The sequence below is a fragment of the Epinephelus fuscoguttatus genome, linkage group LG21 (assembly GCF_011397635.1).
Source record: "Epinephelus fuscoguttatus linkage group LG21, E.fuscoguttatus.final_Chr_v1".
NCBI lineage: Eukaryota > Metazoa > Chordata > Actinopteri > Perciformes > Serranidae > Epinephelus > Epinephelus fuscoguttatus.
In genome coordinates, this window is record NC_064772.1 from 29975072 (window position 1) to 29997611 (window position 22540).

At 40.0% G+C, this 22540-nt stretch overlaps 1 protein-coding gene across 11 annotated transcripts; it reads right to left on the reverse strand.

The window, feature by feature from the left end:
* Window positions 1-493: 493 nt before the first annotated feature.
* Window positions 494-21370, reverse strand: LOC125882051 (NACHT, LRR and PYD domains-containing protein 3-like). 11 transcript variants are annotated; one of them, XM_049565668.1, is made up of 15 exons: window positions 21251-21370; window positions 18794-19032; window positions 16713-18618; window positions 15241-15414; window positions 13329-13502; window positions 11520-11693; window positions 7836-8009; window positions 7669-7715; window positions 7118-7233; window positions 6621-6673; window positions 5358-5575; window positions 4372-4643; window positions 4001-4114; window positions 3751-3892; window positions 494-1449 (listed from the first exon to the last, which is right to left on the reverse strand). In XM_049565668.1, the coding sequence occupies exons 2-15, from the start codon at window positions 19017-19019 to the stop codon at window positions 1133-1135; spliced, it is 4107 nt and encodes a 1368-aa protein (XP_049421625.1). In that variant the 5' UTR covers window positions 19020-19032; window positions 21251-21370; the 3' UTR covers window positions 494-1132. The 11 variants fall into 11 exon arrangements, with proteins under 11 accessions (XP_049421625.1, XP_049421626.1, XP_049421624.1 ...); XM_049565669.1 differs by lacking the exon at window positions 21251-21370 and adding an exon at window positions 20776-20925; XM_049565667.1 differs by lacking the exon at window positions 21251-21370 and having other exon boundaries at window positions 7118-7230; window positions 18794-19064.
* Between the last annotated feature and the right edge of the window lie 1170 nt (window positions 21371-22540).

Below are 22540 nucleotides of genomic sequence, written 5' to 3' on the forward strand. Positions count from 1 at the left end.
TTTAATTATTAGGTGAGAGAATTGCTATAGACAGTTCCACTGCAGTGTATGGAAGTTCCTTCTTAGATGCAGCTTAAGGTTGTAAGTCCCCTCTTGACAAAAAATAAATAAATAAATAAAATAAAATTAAAACACATTTGCAGTAGTATTATTGAAAAAGATCTCAAAAGTAAATTTTCTTTTCCATTCCACTGAGGTCCACACTTGGTCAGGTTCACACGACAGTCTCCTGTTGGTAATGTTGGAGTTACTGGAATTATAAATATAATATAAAATAGATATAGTGGAGTAAAATCCTTGGTGGTGCCTCTGAAATGATATATAGTAGTGATAAAGCTTTTATTCAAACAGCCAAGAGGGAAGGTGAGTGATTTGACGGGAGACAGCCATCATGGTCAGCCGTCCCACATGACTCACTTTAGAGAAAGATTTTCAGTGAAAAAAGGTCAAGCATAGAAATAAAATGCACAAAAACAATGCACATTGTGTTTTTCTTTTAATGTATGAAGTCACTGTCATTCAGAGGACACACATCTTTGTCAGTTCGTTACACTCAACTCCATGAAACAATCAACTGTCCAATCACAACTTGGGAGCTGAACCATTGGTGGAGCATTACCTTAGCTATATAGCTAACATTAATGTCAAGATGTTGTTGTCATTAAAACAAAAGTGCTGGGAGCGCTTGTTTTTATGAAATGCTGCGATGAAGCACTACCCAGCACCAAGAAAAACACTCTGTAAATACAGGCCCTTAGATGAAAATTTAAGGGACACCTTTGCCCTAAGTAGTTTTATGGAACCAGGTTCAGGTTTGTGATCTTCACTCTGAAATCTTTCTCGATGTTTTTTGAAATGATTATTTTCACGACCACCTGATGCTCCAGCTGCAGCTTCTTTGTCCGTGAAGTTCTGCCTCCATCAAATGGCTAAACGAAAGAACAACACTTTGGCGTTTTGTCCTGTGTTCTTCTCCTGTTCTCCCTTTTAACTAAATCACTTTCAGAGTGAAAGTCCACTTATTAAAAACAGCTGTTAAAACATTTCATTCAAAGATGACAATACGTAATGTGTAAGATCCAGGTCTTATAGAGATTCATCATCACACACTCCTTAGTTTCTTGTTTTTGCTTCAGCTTAATTTCAGCAGTCTTGAAAGATGTGGATCCACCTCACAGAGAGCAGCGATCAGAACCGAACTGGCTTCAGTTCCCTTGTTCCGCACCGTGTCAATCACATGTCTTGCTTTGTCTGCTCTGATTTTTGTTCTGGCTGACTGCATTTCATCATCATTTATAACCTGACACTCGAGGAGTTTATCCAGAAGCCAGTTCAGATTAGGATCAGACACTCTGCTTACAAACTCTGCTCGAACTGAGAACAGCCTCTTCTCTGCTGGGACGTTGTCCTCTGCTGGGACACTCCTCTGTGAAATTTGTTCTCTTGAACCTGTAAGATACCCGCAGAAAGGCATTGATTTAATATATATTTTATGGAAAGTATCTATTTTATTTGACTGTGATTAATTTTCACATGAGCCTACTGTAATTGTGTATTTTGTGTTTGTATTTTATGCTTTGGCAATAATGTTTTTTTGAAAACTTTCATGTCAATAAAGCTTTTGAATTTGAATTTAATAACCAATAATCAATTTGAAACAGATCACTTAGAAATTACAAATGTATCTGAAACTGCAGGTCATGTTTTTGTCTGCTACAGCCACATATCTGGGCAGAGCAGCTACACATCACAGCCACAGACTCACAACAACTTCCACATTATCTTTTATATTAGTATGTGAATGGACCTGCGGTTGCTCTCTACTGAGATGTTTTTTTTCATGATCCTGGGTTTTGGTTTCATTTTCTGTTATCTTGAGGACTTTGTTTCTGAGTTTTTCTGTTTGTGTTCCTTGTTTCATGTTGTTCAGCTCATATTCAATCTGCTCCCTGTTTTATTTTGTGGATTCTCTCCGCATGTGTCATGTCTCGTTTTACTTCCTGTCTTTGTGTGTTTTCCCGCCTGTTTTCTGTCACACCTGTCTCGTTAAGTCTTCCCTGTTCCCAGAGTCTTCCCTTCACACCTGTTTTGTATTTAGTCTTGTCTGCTCCACCCTTGTTGTCAGCCAATCCCTGTTTCACTGTGTCTCGTCCTTGTGATTAGTCTTCTGTGTATATATACACCTGTGCCTCCCTTTGTCCTTTGTCAGTCTGTCTGCATATCCCTGCATCCATCCCCAGTCTCATTTCTGTTCCTGGCTGTTTTTTTAGTTTGGATTTTGTCTCTACTCTCAGGTGTTTTTGTTTTTTTTTAAGTTGCCTGCCTTTTGAAAACCGTGAACAGCTACGTTAAAGCTTGCTTTCTGTTAAACTGCAAACCTGCCTGTTGATCTGCATTTGGGTCCACCTCTCCTGAACTGAAACGTAACAGTATTCAGTGTTGGCGGAAGTCTTTAAGCAGGACAATGAATTCAATTATTTTTTCTCAGTCTATAGCCGCTAATGCTGTAAATCCATAAAGCTGAAAATTAAAAAATAAATAAATCCTGTCATCTTATAGTTAGAGTTGACTGATGTATGTAAACTTGCCACTGTAGGAACAGCGGGTACACAACCTTCAGAATGAGCCACAACTAAACTATACATGTATAGCACTTAAACAAATGGCTCTATACCCCTGTTTCACTGATTATTAACGTTGCTCACTTTACACTTTGCTAATCTTAAGTCACCTACATTTTAAGAATGGCATCATGTGGCATCATGTGGCATTAAGGGGCTGTCCACACCAACGCGGGTATTTATAAAACCGTGACTCTTTGCTCACGGTTTGGCCTTTCATCCACACGTAACTGCAGTTTTGGGCCCCTGTAACTGGAGTTAACCGGAGTCCAGGGTGAACTTTTTGGAAAAGTCCTGTGTCAGCAGTCATGTGTGGACAGGATAACAGTTATTTTGTCTCGTCTCCATTTTATGACGTCACAGTGTGCGCCGTAAACAGAAAACAGCTGTGTTATTAACCGATCCAGTGTGTGTGAGAGACGATTTGAGGATGGACCTAAACAAAATACTGCTGCTATTTAGCAGCATATCAGCACTTTGTGGCTGTATTATACAACTAACGCTACTCAACCACATCCAGCAACAGAGGCGCAAGAGTGTGCTATTACGGAGACTGCTCCTGCTGCATAATAGTACGTTTGTTGTTGTTTTTCCGGTAATGATGTTTTACTGCCAATGCCCTTACAGTTAAAAGTTATATCGCCACCTACTGCTTTGGCATGTGTTTTACATTGCTTGATAGTGGAATTTGCGGTGTCATGCGGACGGAGGTGTTTTTATTACACCGCTCGTATGGACGCAGATTTTTTAAAAACTGGAGGCCAAAAAAGTTCGGTTTTAAAAATACCCGTGCTCGTGTGGACTAGGCCTTAGTGTACAGACTTGATCTCAAGGTTTATAACCAAGAAGCAAGAACACACGTATTGGATCCAAAAAGAAATATTTCACGGGGCCTCCACAGATAGTTCTCTTTAGAAATACATACGAAGTCCTTCTTTTAACTATTTTCATTGGGAAATATGTCGTATTGTGTTCTTCTTGCATGTTTCAGTATAAAGTCTTCATCATGACCGATTGATCAGGGCTCATTTCCACTTCATACTAAAGTGATCTGTGTTAGCTTTACTTTTTTCTTTTCTCTTGTATTTGTATCAGATGGAATGGTGCAGCAGGTGGACGAAGACTTTACCAGTCAGATCAATGTCATGCTCCCAGACTTTTGTCTGTCTTTCGTCTTGGACTGTTAAAGTCACTTCTTGTGTGTTTGTAGGCAGGCGGATCTCAAATGTTGGGTGATAATTTGGTCCAAACTCCAGGTCAAACTCTGCTTTCTGAAAGCCAAAGTGTGAGTATCTCCACAGTATCCATAGTTTGAAAGTTTGCTAAATCGTACCAGCATGCTACGACACTAACAAAGACTTTAATTAAAAAATACTCACCTTAGGCTGTATTTTAATGGCCTGAGGACAGTGAGCAGTGTAACTTTGATTTTCGATTAGTTTACATGTGGAAGGAACCTCAATGTTCCTATAACGTTGCCTTTGTGCGCACACCTACAGAGACATCAGAACATTTTTACATTTGAATTAGTCATGTACCATTTTAATTGTCATATAATACAAAGGAAAGCAGCTTCTTCTGTCTGAGATGTTACAGCCAGAGAAAATTTGACATTTTTACTTTGAGTTTTAGTATAAAACTGTTTCAGGGTTCATATGAACATCTGACTCTTGTTTTTAGACAGAGTTGAAAAACTGTGAACATGTCCTTTAAAGAAAAATCAACTGACAGCTGTAATATGAAGCTTTACCTCTGTCAAAGGGATGTTTCTTGGCAGGAGAAGCACATTGAGTTTTTGCCTTTGTGTTTCTTGGATTGGTGGTCCGAGGAACAGCAGAACTTGGCCACTAACTAGTTTTACGTTGTTCAAAAACCTCTTAACGATATCCAAGACCAGGCCAAGGGCAGAGAGGTGAGGAACATTGACAACCACATGAGTGTCTGTAATCTCCAGCGGCTTAAGGATGCTCATTCCATCGTCAGCGATGTGGACAACAGACAACAGGCCATCAGGGAGTGGAGCTGTGAAAACACAGAGTTGTTAAACTTTTGTTTAGCTGATAGCAACCTCAGTACAATGTTAATCCTATTTTTTATGTATTTTGTAAGTCTAGTCATTGTGGAAGAAAGCTGTTGCCCAGGTTGAGCAATTTATCAAACACAACTGTCAGTGTTGGTGGAAGGGAGCCCGCAAAGGAGGCTAACAGAGGGGGCAAGAGAAAGATCAGCATTCCTTCATGTTCACTAAGCAGCTCCTTGGCCAGAAGAGGACTGGCCACCATCTATGATCACCTCAGGTGCACCTACAGCAACACCAGCAGAGACCAACCGCCAGGTCCATGTAATGTTCTGATGACACCACCAGAGCCAACAGTAAACTTCAATCTGAATGATCCCTGTCTGAGTAAAGTGGATGAAATGGTGAAGAGGGTGAGCTCTAACTCAGCACCAGGTCCAAGTGGAGTTGCCTACAAGGTCCATAAACTGCCTAAGGCTACTCCATTTTCTTTAGAGGGCCTGAAGGTGATCTGGAGGAAAGGGAGGATTGTCCAGGCATGAAGATATGACCATCACATGTTCAGCTCCACTGCTGTTCAGAGTGTCAGAACAGATGAATCATCAGGATGTTGTTTGTTCACACTGCAGCTGTAATGAACTCTGTAGCCTGTAGGAGGCCCTAACAGGACTTAAGAGATTCATCATTGCTGTAACAAAACTCTCAAATTCATCTTTTACCATCCATAATTTCACAGTGTGGAAGGTGGAGCTGACAGACAGCAGCATCTTGTGAACAGCTGATTTTGAACAGTGGCCCCGCAGCCATCTTGCCAGCTGACTGGAGGACAATCTCATCCCATTGAACAGTGTTGTACAGCAGCTCCGCCTCCTGAGCCATAACAAACACCAGTCCAGTCAAAGCACACTGGAACACACCTGGACCAGGACACTTGAACCTGTAGGACACAGAAGGAGGGATTACAACAAGTTTTCAGTCTGTTGGCCAGTGATGTGTTGAGTTGAGCTGTGCAGACGCTCTGTGTTTTTGTTCATATTGTACGTGGTGTTTAACATGATTTAATCTTCCTTTCTGTGAGGTCACAACCTGCGATCCATTTGATTGTCCTACAGACAGATCATTGATTCTTTAGGTGATTGATCAGGTGTCCTGACCACAACCTGAACCTGAACTAAACTGGGACCAAAGTTGGGGTTAGTGCACACAGCATCTGCCAGGCGACACAAACACAAAATCCATCCAGCTTTTGTCCTGATAAGAATTCATAAAAACTAGAAATGTGATTGTTGTGTTGCATAAAAAGTTGGGGACCAAACTGACTTTCATGCTCAACAGAGTGCAGCAGTGGCTGTGAGCATGAAGCGTACGAGTATTAAAAGTGGACACTGAAAGGAGTTGAACTTACAGTTGAAGTGTGTATGGAGGGGTTATACCTGGCCTAAATAAACAACACTACTGTAAAACTAAAACTAAACTAAAACTAGCAAACACACTCTAAAAACTAACTAAAAGGATATTAAGAGTCAAAACTGAAAAAAAAATTAAAATGAACTGAAAACAAAAATTAATAAAACTTAGCCTTTGAGCATAAAATAAGCTAAACTGTACTGAAAAGGTTGAAAAAGGCACTGAATGGAGGAGAAGTGGGGGTTAAAGTGTAAATGCTAAAAGAAAGTGAAGTGGCGGTTAAAATGTAAGTGCTGAAAGAAGATGGAGTGTAGATTAAATTGTAAATGCTGAAAGGAGGTGAAGTGGAGGTTAAAGTTTAAGTGCTGAAAGGAGATGAAGTGGAGGTTAAAGTATAAGTGCTGAAAGGAGGTGAAGTGGAGGTTAAAGTATAAGTGCTGAAAGGAGGTGAAGTGGAGGTTAAAGTATAAGTGCTGAAAGGAGGTGAAGTGTGGATTAAAGTGTAAGTGCTGAAGGAGCTGATGAAGCTGAAGGTTGAAGTTTTTGAAGTATTGTGCATATTCTTATTTGGTTACCTGTATGTCTTTCCAGACTCTGTCAGCAGTTCAGGTGTGAAACTTAACGTATCCTAGAGTTTAAAAAGGAACACACAGAGTTCATTTGAACACACTGAGACGGGAGAAGAAACTAGCCACCTAATTCTTCCAGCTATGTACAGGTGACAGGATCCTCACTGCTTCACTGTCTACTTTACGTTTACTCTTTACTATGTATTCATCAGTTCACTGCTCTGTGTCAAAATGACTCCATTATTGTTATTCAGTGAAATGATCCTGCACAAGTGAAGCCTGCAGGGCTCTGTTGGACAGCAGCTGGTGGTTTCATAGATAAGGAAATAGAATTTAGTTTGAAGGAGTTTCTGATGGAAGAGGAAGGAGCAGAGAGTGAGAAAAAGGTGAATGAAGAAGAGATGGAATAATAAACCCTGGAGGGGGTAAAACTAAGAAACCCCAGTCTAATCACTGACAAATTAATCAAAATGTTAAAGTGAGGTCAGATCCTCTTTACACACAAGCTGCTGCTTCAAACTCTCTGGATCATCAGGACACAGCTGATCCTCTTCATCTGCACTGTCCTCTCTTCTGTCCTCAGACACATAGAGTTTTGTCTTTGATGTGGACGGGTCTGCTGGGTGATTAGAACCATCAGATGGACAGAAGAAGACACACAGCACATGTCAAACTTACTTTTTAACATCCTGGTGACCAAACATTCATAAACCTGTAACAGCAACATGTCTTTGTCCCCATGTTTCCTGTTGTTATCTTCTGACAAAGCCTCCAAAACATTTAAAATGTAAAAAAAACCATAAATAATAAAATCATGTTTAAGTCAAGACAAAGTCTAAAGGGGGTTGATACCAAGTTAAGGCAAAGATTCAAGACAGTGGTGCAACAAGACATCATGTTTCCCAACATGCAAACCAGAACAGAAAAAAGACAAAGACCTGCTGTGGTTACTGGGATTAACCAGCACCATAAAGCACACAGCAGACAATCTTCCAGTTATCCTCCTGCTTTAACAACACTTTTTTTTAAGGTATTCCAGTGGGCTTTTACTCACCTCCGTCATGTCTGACTGGTGTAGCCCTGTATTCTCTGTCATCCACCCTGAAGGAATAAACACAAATACAGCAGTTATCTTATGAGCAGAGTTCAAATCTCTTCAAAATACCACCTGAGACAAACAAATACGCTAATCAGCACAGACTGACTGCAACATCTGCTGACCTCAGAGTCTTCAGTCTACAGTGTGGACTCTCCAGAAAACAACACAGCGGCTTCACTCCTGAATCCTGCAGGTTGTTTCCACACAGCTCCAGCTCTGTCAGATGGGAGGGGTTGGACATCAGAGCTGAGGCAAGTGAAACACAGCTGATGTCTGACAACCTGCAGCCCCTCAATCTGAATAAGGAATAAAAGATGTAACTTCAGAAGACTGCGTTCCTGCTTGAAATCAATCAGTGTTTAATGTTTTCAGAGCTGAAGAGGGTTTAGAATGTAGAAGTTTAGAAAATGGAAACTCAAAACAGCTGAACTCAACAGGATGCTGGTTAATTAGAGGATTTAACAAGAGGTCAGTCCTCACTTGATTCAGTGATACTTTTCATTTCTTACAAACAGAGGACAAACAGTTAAAGTTAATCAGACATATTCAACTTCCACTGTTACTAACTCAGGAGCAACCCAGGGTAGTGTGAGCTCCTTTCTACGCTTAATGCTTCAGACAGATGATTGTAAAACTTATAATCCAAATACATTTATTCTGAAGTTTTCAGATGATACTACACTGTTGTCTTTGTTGGGCATCGAATATGATCCTTGTATTCATCAGTACTGTACGGACAGACTCGTGTTGTGTGAGGAATTCACTTATTATTACTCCAAAGGAGACACAAGAGATCATTTTTGGTCTTCCAGTGAACTCATGTCCTCCAACAGTTACTGTCCACAACACACAGACTTAACAAGTTTCCTCCGATAAATATTTGGGCATCTATGAGGACGGTGCTCTGGCCTGGGGCCTGTTTCAGGTGGCAGTTTTAAAAACTCTTGAGTGTAACCTTGAACTCTGAGTTGATGAACCCTGAGATGGAAAACTCTGAGCTGATCGAGTCAGTTCAATTAACTCTGAGTATGTTCTCTCTGAGAAAAGTTTGTGTGCGGTGAATGAGAAAAGCCATCATCCATGGAGCTCCGATACTACAATTCACCATGGTAACAGGTCAATAAAAGGCAGAGCCTCCATTTATATCCAGTGGACGTAGAGATACTAATGCATAACTATGGAGACTGTGGACATTTATCTTTAAAAAAACAGAGCCTGAGTCAGAGCAGAGGAAAAGTGTCCCTAAGCTAACACAATAAAACTTTATTCATGTTGTCAGTAAATCATCATCAGGCCATAGTCTACATTTCAATTTAAATCTATTTGTTCAGCTTTAATCTGACAGGGACAAAACACAGTGGCAGCAACTGAAGATGAAAAATATAGTTGAAGATTTAAAAAAATATATTTATATCAAAGACAGGTTAAAAGGAGGTTTAAATATAGTAGATTTAAATTTTTTTTAATCTATTTGAATCTTTCAACAGCATTCAGTAGCTTTATTTCAGCTGCTTCAACAAATGTAGTAAAATTTAAACACAGTCACTGAAATTCAGACTGTACAAAGCCTCTATATTCATTCATTCGTTCATTCATTCATTCATTTTCTTTAACCGCTTATCCTGTTAGGGGTCATAGGGGGGCTGAAGCCTAGCTGACACTGGGTGAGAGGCAGGGTACACCCTGGACAGGTCGCCAGACAGGTCACAGGGCTGACACATAGAGACAGACAACCATTCACGCTCACATTCACACCTATGGACAAACAGATCCTATTTTAGTTTTTCAAAATCATAATACACAGTGTGATGCAGTATGGAATCAGTGCATGGAACAGCTGTCTCTCTGTTCAGCTGAAAGTTAGACCGGCTCGACTGCTGTGTGTCTGCTCAAAGATTGTGGGTCAAATGCTTGAATCAAGTTTCCAAACTGCGTATACTAAAAGAATGTTGTCTCTGGCTGGTAATAACTCTTCCGAACCTCACACGTTATTTGAAGAATATCAACTTTTGCAATCTAACCGAAGATTTAGAGTCCCACAGGCTCGATTGAACAGGTTGAGGAACTAATTTGTTCCTTAGTCTGTCAACCCATTAAATCACAGTATGGCTTCTAAGTAGCCTGGATCAAGCACTAAATGTCATAGGTTATGAGTAACATGTTGCTCTGTATCCACGTTTTGTAATGTCTGTTGTGATATCTAGCATTTGTTGTATAATTTTGTTGTTTGGTTAAATGTTGTTTTGTATTTATGTGAAACAATTGATGTCTGGAGATGCAGGACAAATTTCAGAATTTTATTCTGACAATAAAATTAAAGGTGCTATATGTAAGAAATCTAAAGCAAATAGTCATAAAATCCTCCTAATATGTCACAGAGACTAAGGAATAATGTTCATATCACATACTGATCTCACGGACAACAATAGTGCAGCCAGAATATTCGCATTTAAAAACATTTTTGCGGTCTGCAAATCATGTTTATGTTTTGAATTTGTGTTTTGGCCTGTTGCGCCACCCACCACCATCTACCAGTCACGCAGTCAGTAGAGTCTTAGCATCAGTTACAGTTACGACTGAGCTACAGCAGCATGGCAAGCAGCAGTAGCAGTGTCCCAGTACATAGCATGAGCATAGACTGTATAAGAGCATGAGCAGCCGGCTTCTGAGCTTCTCCTCAGCTGTATCCCGGCAGCAGCATTTGCAGCAGAGAAGCCGGACTTGCTCGAACGGTCCGCTGGAAAACCGAAGATCAAGGACGCGGCGACGTGGCCCTGCCACGGCAGCCGCCCGTGGGTAAACAAATCAGTCTCCAGCGTGCTGCTGTCCAGCAACCTCAAATCTGTAGGGGAGGGGGAGTGGACATGACTCGCGGCAATATTTTGAATTTGAGTGCAGTAACCATTTTGGCCACATTCTTACATACAGTGCCTTTAAATGAAATCAAATCAAATATTGGTCCTCACAGAGACTAAACTCCTAAACATGAGGACCAAATGGGAGCAAGAGCTGGTTCAGCATTATCCAGAGAATCTATTTGACACCACAAAGACTCCATAGGATCAATGAATCCATTTCACGTGTTTGCCCTCCATGTAAAACAGAGACAGGTTATTCACATCTTCTGGATATGTCATAAATCAAGACTTTATTGGGGATCAATATAAGGAATTCTTAAAGAGATTATTGGCTTTGAGATCTCCTGTTCACCTAAACTAGCCTGACTAGGCAACATATCTGATATACCTCTCTCCAAAAGAAACAAGCTTCAGTTTATCAAACTGACCATGATGGCTGCTAATAAATGTTTTCATGTGGCTCAAAGAAATGTCCTCATACATGACATCAGAAAAAATGATGTTCAGTCTCAAAAGAAAACCCATCTCTCTGATAAATGCTGCTCTGGTTTTAGGAGCTACATGGGACATATTTCTCAGTCTGTTGTGGGTTGATGAAGAGATATATTTGATTTATGCATATGTGCATCTGTAAAGACATCTGGAGTTGAATCTCTGTGTACTGTGGGTCTGGTGGGATTATTATTTATTCTTTTTTATTGTTTCATCTTTGATATTCCAATTCTGTTTTTCTCCTGTAAACTGTTGTGTTTGAGGAAAATGCAATAAAAAAAAGTTAATCATTAAATACATGTCTTTTGTGACTGCAGGCTAAATTTATACATGAAAAGGGGAAACTGAACAAAAGTTAATTCATAACTTTATAGATGTAAGTTATGTTTGTACATAAATTAAGTTCAATTGTTAAACATTTAAGATCTACAACAATAACAAAGTCTGTGAACTGACCTCAGAGTCTTCAGTCTACAGTGTGGACTCTCCAGAAAACAACACAGCGGTTTCACTCCTGAATCCTGCAGGTTGTTGTTACTCAAGTTCAGCTCTGTCAGATGGAAGGGTTTGGACTTCAGAGCTGAGGCCAGAGAAACACAGCTGATCTCTGACAACCTGCAGCCCCACAATCTGAATAAAGAATAAGACAATGTTCCTGCTTGAAATCAATCAGTGTTTAAAAATGTTTTCAGAGCTGAAGAGGATTTAGAATGTAGAAGTTTAGAAAATGGAAACTCAAAACAGCTGAACTCAACAGGATGGTTAAAAACTGTGAAATACAAAAAGTGAAAAAAGAGCTCTCAATATAATGACAAAATGCTGCTACTTCAGTAAAGACGGAGTGACTTTGGTGTGAATTATTTGGTGTAGGATTTAATTTGTGATGGTAAGGTTTTAAATCTGCTGCATTGACATGAATGAGAGGTGTTCATTAAATGTAATACATTTACAATAATTACACACAGAAAGAAGTGATTTCATTGAATGAAATGTGGGATTTTGACAGGTTAAAAAGAATCAAAGTCATTTAAGGCCAGTTTAATCTGATATACGAAAGACATGTAGGTTGTCTTCATTAACATCCTGATGTTTCAGTTAGAGGTGGGTCTTCAGTTAGCTCACTTACTGTACAGCTCCACAAAACATAACTATCCTCACATGGACACCAATTATGGGAACCAAACATCTAGAATCACTTCAAATCTGACTTTCATCATTTCACTACATTCGTAGTCAAGTCAATTTTATTGATACAGCCCAATATGACAGATGACAGGTTGACGTCAGGAGGCTTTACGATCTGTACAGAGTCAGACCCCCTCTGTCCTCAGAGCCTCCATTCGGAGAAGTAAAGTTACATGTTGCTCATGTCGTTTGTTGTACAGGTTGTAAAAACCTCTGAGACTCTCATGTGATTTAGGACTATAGAAATAAAACTGAGCTGATTTGAAATGTCAAAATAAGCTTCACTGTGGTCTTTGTCCTCACTAATGTCTCATCAGTAGCCTTGTACGTGTGAACACAGACAACAACCGAAATAAATGTTCTCAAGACTCTAATGAACGTCCTCTGTTGAATCTCTGAAAGGACAGTTCAGACATTTGGTCTGACACTGACATCATCATACTGTACCTATATCGTCATTCATAAGGCCATGCTGACTCAGTTACAGATATTTAACATCCTGTGTTGAGTTCACAGTGAGTGACAATGACAGCAGATCACAGGAAAGGTTGGCTTTAAAAGTTCATCATCCCAACTCTGAGCTGGAGAAGATTTTCTGCTATTGTGCACCGTACCACTGCAATAAACTGACCAACTCATTCAAGTCTAAAGTTCTACCTGTTAGAGTTAGAATAATGTGACTGTATGTGTGTGTGTGTGTGTGTGTGTGTGTGTGTGTGTGAGAGAGAGAGAGAGAGAGAGAGAGAGAGAGAGAGAGAGATCTTTGCCTGTTATTTGTTTTCATGTCTCTCTTGTTAATAAGACTTCATGAAAAAATAAATTTGAACTAACTCAAAAACTTAAACCGTGAACACTGGAAGTCTAAACTGTAAATGTGACACACAAATGTTATTTTCAAATGTTCAAATCCAGTTTTCAGTTTTAAAATTTGAGTTGACATTTCAAAAACTTTCTTTGAACCATTTAAATCTCAGTTTTAATGTCATCAGTTGTGATTTGACTTCATAAATATCAGCCTTAGGTGTGTGTCACTCTCACATCATTTTAATCTCAGCACAGAAGTTAAAAATGGTATCTGACCTCAGAGTCTTCAGTCTACAGTGTGGACTCTCCAGGAAATCACACAGCAGCTTCACTCCTGAATCCTGCAGGTCGTTTTCACTCAGGTCCAGCTCTGTCAGATGGGAGGGGTTGGACTTCAGAGCTGAGGCCAGATAAACACAGCTGATCTCTGACAACCTGCAGCCCCTCAATCTGAATAAAGAATAAATGATGAGGATTAATTCCATTATTAATACAATCAGATGTGTTCAGGTTTCAAATGTGTAGCTCCACATTACTATATCTTAATCAATGAGCTTTTCCCTAAAAAGAGTAGAGTGAATTTGTCATTCTGTTATTGTGGATCATCATGATGTCAGCCTTCTACAGACATCATTCAAATGTCACCACAACATTCATACACCTATTCAAGTCAACACTTAATTACTCCATAAGTTCAGATGAAACTTGAAGCTTCAGCAGTCTGAGTCAGACACATTAAGTGGGTGTCCATCAAAGTTACAGAGCATTTAGGACCAAAATCCCTCTTTGAGATACTATTCTTCCACTGCAGCTCAACAGAATATTTCTCTGGTCTCTTTGTGTTTCTGACATTTTCTCCTCTGATTAAGAAACTCTCAAGCCTCTAAAAGTCCTCTTCACTGCTCCTAACAGATTTTCCGCTTAGGATCTCTCTTTAGGTCTAAGATGCTCTGTGAATAACTTTTATTTTTACAAGGACCTAGTCTTGCTAAGGGGAATTTCTAAGAAAATGTCACAGTTCTAAGAATTTTCTTAGAATTTTGTCACTAGGAGCAACTCTTAGCACTAGGAAGCTTTGTGAATACGGCCCCTGTCCTTTAAGACAAAGATGTTTCTGAAGCAGAATATCTACAGTATTTGCTCTTTGTTTCAGTCTATCGGTCTGTGACTTCAAATAATCAGACAATGCTGACATGAAAACAGAGCAACAGTTAGATCTGCTGGGAAATAACTCAGAACCTTCAAAATCTCATTTGGTGATGTCATTCATAATTATCACTTCAGTGACTTTAAGTTGGTGCAGAACTTGTTTGTTGAAGAGTGCTGCACCTTTTGACCTGTTCAGATGAGCAGCAGAACCAGAAGAACTGAGAGTTTGATGTGTATTTTAATCTTCATCCAGCTTCTAAAACTACTGAACTTTATGATCAAAAGCTCTCTGCAGAAACTCCATGTTTCACTTCTAAAAGATAACAGTTAGATGATTGTTAAATAGAGTTTGATTTGTTGGAGAACAGAAATGTTTTAAAACTATACAGTCTGTTGTTACACTATGACTGCTCTCACCTGACATTTTTTTGAAGTCATTACAACAGAGAGTCATTTTTCTTCTGCAGCTTCTTTCTAAAATCCTAAAACAGACCATGGATGGTTCTTTGTTGGGATATTTGGGACTGTGTTAGGCTGCTGTTTATTACTCTTAGCTCTGGTTTAATGCACACCACACCACAGCAGCTGTAGCAGTCATATCAGCTTCTGATATCATCAACATCATCACACTTCATAACTTCTCACTTCTTTTCTTTCTCTAACCTGTCGCTCTCTCTCTCTCTCTCTGTTTACACAGAAACTCAAACTGTCTGCAGCCTGTTTTTATCTGCTATTATCAGATCTTCATCAACCTCATTCATATCCCTCACACACTCTACAGCCTCATCAGTACTAACATCATCTTCACTGGCTGATGGACCACAAGCTGAAAAAAACTGTTCTGTCAAATTTTTCATCTCTCTAAATACCAAATATTCAGACATTTGGAAAACTGAACATTTCTGAAAAAAAAACTGTAAAGTCTTCAGATTTGTGTTCAGGCAAAATCCTCAAAATATATGAACCAAAAATAACTTCAGTCAAAGATTTGTATTGAATATATACAAAGAACAGCATAAGCTACAGTCTGTGAACTGACCTCAGAGTCTCCAGTCTACAGTGTGGACTCTCCAGTCCAACCGAAAGCAGCTTCACTCCTGAATCATACAGCTTGTTGAAGCTCAGGTCCAGCTCTGTCAGATGGGAGGGGTCGGACTTTAGAGCCGAGGCCACGACTTCACAGTGAGTCTCTCTGAGTCCACAGTTAAAAAGTCTGTCATGACACATTTATTACAAAATATGTTATCATGACAGAGGACACTTTATGTTGACTTCATGTATTTGATGATGACAGTTTGACAGATTCTGTTTTGATGAATATTTTCTCTTCACATCAGTGGTTCAGCTGATCTTATTTCACTTTGTTTGACAGGAAACAATAATTCTCATCACTCTGTTAAACCTGCAGACTTTAATCTGTGTTTTGCTGTAATCTTGCAGATGAAGGGAGAGATAATAGAGTTACATCGAGGCTTCCATAATGTCTGTCAGTGTGATCTGAGCCCATGCCTGTCTCCACAAAGTTAGCATGATGCCATTTTGATTAGAAAACCATTTTTTAAACTTAGTGAACAATTACAGTTGGAAAGATGATCTCTCTTTGTTAGCCACCTGCTGCTGGCTAATGTGAATGTTAAACTTTAGATAGATGTTGTTGCGTAACTGACATTACTAATCAGTTTTCTGATCTGATGACTTTCAACACGTGCCAAATCACTCACATAACAACATTCAACATTATCACATAACTGTCACTTGTGGCCACAGTGGCTGATTCACTTACATATCTATTGAATTAATAATAATAATAATAATAATAATAATAATAATAATGATGATGATGATGAAAATAACATGTATACAACACTTTTCAAAAACAAGTTAAAGTGCTTTAAAGACAGAAAATATAATATACAGTATACAGAGCAGATACAAAAAAGAATACAGTGCAAAACAGAAACATATTTAAAATACTTAAATAATAAAAAGAACACAAAGAATTAAAACTAATTAAAAGACAATTAATGAGGATTAGTCTGATGTTATTTAAACAATGCAAAGTCAAACCATGAATCTGAGCTGCATTTCTGTGGTGTGATATCCCCTAACATCCTCCATGTTCACTGTGGCTCCAAAACCATCACGAAAGTCATTAAATGCACATAAGTAATTCTCTAGATCTTCAGAAATCTCCTCTGGAAAATGATACAGATCTTAATAATCAGGTATCACCTGTATGTGTGATGATATCAGACACCTTGAACACAACCTCCAAAGACCATCATTAGTTTTATCAGGTTTGCATGTTGCCTCCATCACCCAAAGGAAGAGAAATAAGATAGATTGACAAATGGAGCAGCTATTAGAAATAATGGAATAACTGTGTTCATTACTGTAACTTGAAGCTTGAAACACAACCAACTGAAAGATCAACATTTGTTCAGGAACACCTGTGAAGAACTGAACTTCTAGTCTACACTGATTGATGATGTTAATCACATCTGGACTCACCGAGCCTTTCTGCAGTTCCTCACAGCTGGAATTAGTCTGCGTTGTCCCTCCAGTGATGTCTTGTACTTATTCAGGTCCAACTCATCCAGAACCTCCTCTGACATCTGCATCATGTAGGCCAGAGCTGAGCAGTGGATCTCTGAGAGTTCCTTCTCTGATCTGTTCTCTGACTTTAGGAACTCTTGGATCTCCTGATGAACTGAGTGGTCATTCATCTCCGTCAGACAGTGGAAGATGTTGATGCTTCTGTCAGGAGAGAGCTCGTCAGTGCTCATCATCTTCAGGTTGTTGATGGCTCTCTGGATGATTTCTGTACTGTTGTCTGTCCCACCCAGCAGACCTCCTAACAGTCTGTGATTGGACTCCACAGAGAGGCCATGAAGGAAGCGAACAAACAGGTCCAGGTGACCATTTTCACTCCTCAGGGATTTCTCCATGGTTCTCCTCAGGAAGACATCCAGAGATCGGTAGAGGTCATCATCATCATCATCATCATCATCATCATCATCATCATCACCACCATCACATTCATCCTCCACAGATGGGTAATGGTCGTCATCATCATCATCATCATCATCATCATCATCATCATCATCATACAAGAAGTTCTTCAGTACCTTTGTGTTCCTGTTGGTGAAACAGTGGAACAGGTAGACTGCAGCCAGAAACTCCTGAACACTCAGATGAACGAAGCAGTAGACTGTTTTCTGGAAGATCACAGACTCTCTTTTGAAGATCTCTGTACAAACTCCTGAGTACACCGAGGCCTCTGTGACATCAAGACCACACCGCTCCAGGTCTTCTTGGTAGAACGTGATGCTTCCTTTCTCCAGATGTTCAAATGCCAGCCTCCCCAGCTTCAGAAGAACGTCCCTGTCTGCCTCCGTCAGCTCCTGTGGACTCGTCTCATGTCCCTCATCATACTTGTGCTTCTTCCTCTTTGTCTGAACCAGCAGGAAGTGTGAGTACAGGTCAGTCAGGGTCTTGGGCAGCTCTCCTCTCTGCTCTGTAGTCAACATGTGATCCAGAACTGTAGCAGTGATCCAGCAGAAGACTGGGATTAGACACATGATGTGGAGGCTCCTGGATGTCTTGACGTGTGAGATGATTTTGCTGGACCGCTCTTCATCACTGACTCTCCTCCTGAAGTACTCCTCCTTCTGGGCGTCAGTGAAGCCTTGTACTTCTGTTACCCTGTCAACACATACAGGAGGGATCTGATTAGCTGCTGCAGGCCGGGTAGTTATCCAGACCAGAGCCGAGGGAAGCAGCTTCCCCTCGATGAGGTTTGTCAACAGCACGTTGACTGATGACTTCTGTGTGACATCAGTCACAACCTCATTGTTGTGGAAATCCAGAGACAGTCTGCTTTCATCCAGGCCGTCAAAGATGAACAGAACTTCACAAACAGCGAGCTCCTCTGCTGTGACCTTCTCTAATGTTGGATGGAAAACACGGAGCAGAGTGAGAAGACTGAACTGCTCATCTTTGATCAAATTTAGCTCCCTGAATGAAAGCAGAATCACCAGACTGACATCTTGGTTTTCCAAACCCTTGGCCCAGTCCAGAGTGAACTTGAGCACTGAAAAGGTTTTTCCAATGCCAGCAACACCGTGTGTCAGAACCACTCTGATGTGTCCCCGTTGGTCAGGTAAGGCTTTAAAGATGTCTTGACACTTGATTGGAATGCCATGAAGGGTGTTCATCTTGGAAGCTGTCTCCAGCTGCCTCATTTCATGTTGGGTATTAACCTCTTCACTCTGTCCCTCTGTGATGTAGAGCTCAGTGTAGATCTTGTTGGGGAGGGTTCCACTTCCTGTTTCATCACTTCCTTCAGTCACACGTTCACATCTCCTCTTCAGACTGATCTTATGTTCATCTAAAACCTCCTGCAGACCAACGTCCACTGGAAGACAACAAGGCCTCATTGTAAATAGTCTTAGTTATATATCATTAAAAAGGAATGAAAAAGGACGCTAAGATTTTTTTAAAAATGTAACGAATGTCACAACCAGAACGTCACCAGAAGAATCTTGTTGGGTTTTTTTTTCAGACATGAAGACATCAGAAGACAGTCTTACTTTGTATAGCGCTGGTCTGACTGGCTGTCTGCAGCCCAGCTCTTGTTCTGGATCTTTTTCCACACTGGGGACAGGAGGAGTCTCCTACTGAAACAGACTGGTCCCAGTATGAGGCGATGCACTGTCTGCAGAACCAGTGTCCACAGCTAGTAGAGACTGGATCCTTCAGGGCATCCTTACACAAATCACAAGAGGACAGCTGCTCCTCCATACAAACATCACTCATCCTCTTCCTCTCTCTGTGGAGATGAACACATTTTTTGTTATACATTTCATCAGTGATGACCAACCCACAGCTCATAAACTGAATACACCTCTGTCCCTAGATATATATGTAACACTTTTATTCAATCCTGATGTTTTTATTTACCTTTTAATCAAATTTGATTTACAATGTAAATCATTGTCCAAATATGACAGACAGTCACTTGAATGGAACAAAATCATACCTCACAGAGGTCAAATGACAATCCCCTGCCTTGAGAAAACTAATGTTTGTTATAGTGTTGTCTGCAAAGCTCTCAGCTTTCTGCAGAGTCAGAAAACTGTTTATGTTCGCCACTGTGAGCCGTTTCTTATGGCACAGACACACCAAGCTAACATCAAAGAATGATCAGCAATGAAAGCCAAATATTGTATCCTTTCACATAGCCATGTCTCGGCCAAAAAGTTGCACATGAGCACACAGCAAAGATTACAGCCAACGGCCAACCAGCATGTTCGTTAAGCATCTGCGTGAGAGGAAACTCCACACCAACAGACAGCGGTCCTCTGTATTTATCATTCAAGAAGGGATACAGGAAGAGCATCTTAATGCTAGTTAGCCAGTTAGCACATTAACAACACAATCCAGTGCTGAAAGAACAAAGCATATTTGCCGTGTGTGCTGGTGAACAATAACACAAACCATCAGGAAACGTATCTGTTAAAGAGCTCAGTGGATGAAGAAAAGTAATTTGACCCCTATAACAAGTTTGCTATGATGACACTCCCTCTGGATTTTAGTTGTTTAGATTCGAGCTGGATCTTCAGGTAAAGATCAACATTTTACTCTGATCTGATACAAAGATTCTTTAAGTCTAAGCTAAATCAAACTTTTATTATTCATCCTTTGTAGGGGTGTAAAGGTACGTGTATTCATCCCGAACTGTTTGGCACAGGAAGTTTGTTTTGGTGTACCCTTTGACTGAAACAAAATACTGTCAAAATAGTCCATAGGAAGCACTTTACAGCTCAGTGATAACGTGGTAAGAGCTGGGTATTAGTTTGATAATAAAGAGGTAATAACCAAGTTAATACAATGAAATTAATGCTGTGACGTTTGTGGTAGTTTCTGGGTAATGATCTCAGGCTTTTCCCATTTCCCAATTTGTACCTCCTTGCCTCTTCTCCTCTTGACTTAGTCCCACCCATGGGAAATGGGAGCAAAGGAGTTGGGGAAGAGACATGAGGAGTCAGGGCAACAGGCATTTAACAAAATGAGATGTCCTTGATTTGGAGCAGTCACTTTACAGTAATCCAACGTCAGTTAAATCTGTCAGGGGTACAGCTGCATCAGCTGTCTGTTGGTTTGTTACAGCCTCCCACTGTAATTATGATCTCTGAGCAGATTTACTTTAATTCAATTCACAACGTGGCATAATGTGACAACAATGTACAGATGTCATGCGCTTTTTCATTTAACACACACACACACACACACACACACACACACACACACACACACACTGCAGCTGCATGCATATACAAAATATTGCCATAATCAAAGACTGCATATAGTAGACTGAATAACTGTCCTTCTCTTTTACATTCTCTTGCTCTGAGGTGACAATGCTATCCACTGTACCACCGTGCCGCCAAAAACATATATATATATATATATATATATATATATATATATACATATATATAAAAGCAAAATGTATATTAAAAAAACATGGCACTGTCAGAGTAAACTGAAAACGAGTCAGTAGTTCTCTTACTTTGTGTCTGAGGGTCCAGGTTAATTACTGAAGTTTATAGGAGGATCTCATTTGCACCGGCCACTCTTCACAGACAGGCAGCCAGGTACTAGAGACTTTGCTCTGTCCCCCTCTTCCTCCAAATCACTCACCTTCTGATCTGAAGTCAGCCTGAGCGGTAAACCAGTAACACTGACTGTGAGCTCAGGACACAAGAATCAAGACAAACAAGTTTGTTCAAGAGGCACAGGAAGCAACACACATACACACAAACACACACATACACATATACACAGTGAACAGTCTAATAAAACCATGCAGCACTCCACCTCCTCAGTGTCGTTCAAGTCGGAGCTTGTTGACGTGGTTGCACGGGGTTTAATGTGTATTATTCAGGTACTTCATTCTAACATTCCTGTCCTCTACAGTCCACAGGGACAAAACTGACTCAGAGACTTTGACAGTAACATCATATAAATGTTGGATTAACACTCACCCTGCCTCAGCCTTCAGGTTTCCTCCTTCTGCTCTGTCAATTCAAAATGGAGTCTGAACTGTCAAAACACTTCAGTGTTCCTCCCTGTTCTCAAATACCTGGATCACCCGTACAGTGTTGCGCCTCCCCTCTCCATTTACAGGAAATTAGCTGAATTCACTGGAGGTGAAAAGGGTAGAGGAGGGCGCCACGCCTCTGCCTTTAATGATGGCTGACAGCAACAGAGGAGAGAGCAGATTTAAAATTTTGCAGAAGCATACTTGGCTGATAGAGATCATGGTGAAGTTTGATCGGAAGACTAGAAGAGTGAAAGCCCATAGACAGCTGACTGGAGGAAGCAGTGGGAGTGGGATGGAGAGAACTGCAAACTGATGAATCATAAAGAAAGTTTTCCTGATTGAACTTACCCTAAGGTTACCACTAATACCAGTAATTAACTACTCCTTCACTCAGGGGATATTATCAGACACACAGAAAGAGAGCATCATCATATTGCTTTTAAACAAGATTCAAAGGTGCATTACAAAGATCTTGTATACATGAAACACTGGAGACCACTGACCTTGCTCTGCTGTGATACCAGTATCCTCTCTAAATGTACTGCATTGAGACTAAAAAGAATCATATGTGATATAATAAATTATGCTCAGACAGGTTTCATAAAGTGGCACTTTATTGGTAATGATATACGGCATCTACTTGATAAAGTAGAGTACTATAATTCTTGCCATTAAATTAGAAATAATTAATGTGTAACAGGTTTAAAACCAAATGGCAGAGAGACAAATTATATGCAGATAATGCAACCTTTTTCCTGCAGCCAGAAAAATCTTCACTAGATACCTTAATACTTGATTTAAATCTCTTTTCTACACTATCTGAATTAAAGCTGAACTTTGATAAATTCACTATTTTAAAATTAGGATCATTGAGAGGCAAAGATTTCAACCTATGTTGCCAAGCTCCAGTAAGGGGAATAATGGCTTGGTAGATGTTTTGGGAATTCATAAAAAGTCTTACAACCTTGGAGAGGGAAAATTCTATCCTTACAAGGATGGTTTACATTGATAAATACTCTTGTAATTCCTCAGTCTATTTATCTCTTCATGGCACTTCCCTTCCCTGAGGCATCCGTTTTAAATGTTTTGAACAAAAGACATTGAAAATTAAAAGGCAGTACACATGTAATTCATATGAAAATGGTGGATTAAATCTAAAAAAAAATGAAGCAATGAATGTGTCATCAAAACCATCCATCTTTTTCATGACGTAGGCCTCCCCCGTCTTGGA

Coding starts and splice junctions, on each gene's coding strand:
- LOC125882051 (XM_049565666.1), bottom strand. CDS start 19,064: ATGTATAACAAAAAATGTGTTCATCTCCACAGAGAGAGGAAGAGGATG. Junction 7,716..7,835: donor TGTAGACTGAAGACTCTGAG/GTCAGCAGATGT, acceptor TTATTCCTTCAG/GGTGGATGACAGAGAATACA. Junction 4,115..4,371: donor GAAACATCCCTTTGACAGAG/GTAAAGCTTCAT, acceptor ATGTCTCTGTAG/GTGTGCGCACAAAGGCAACG.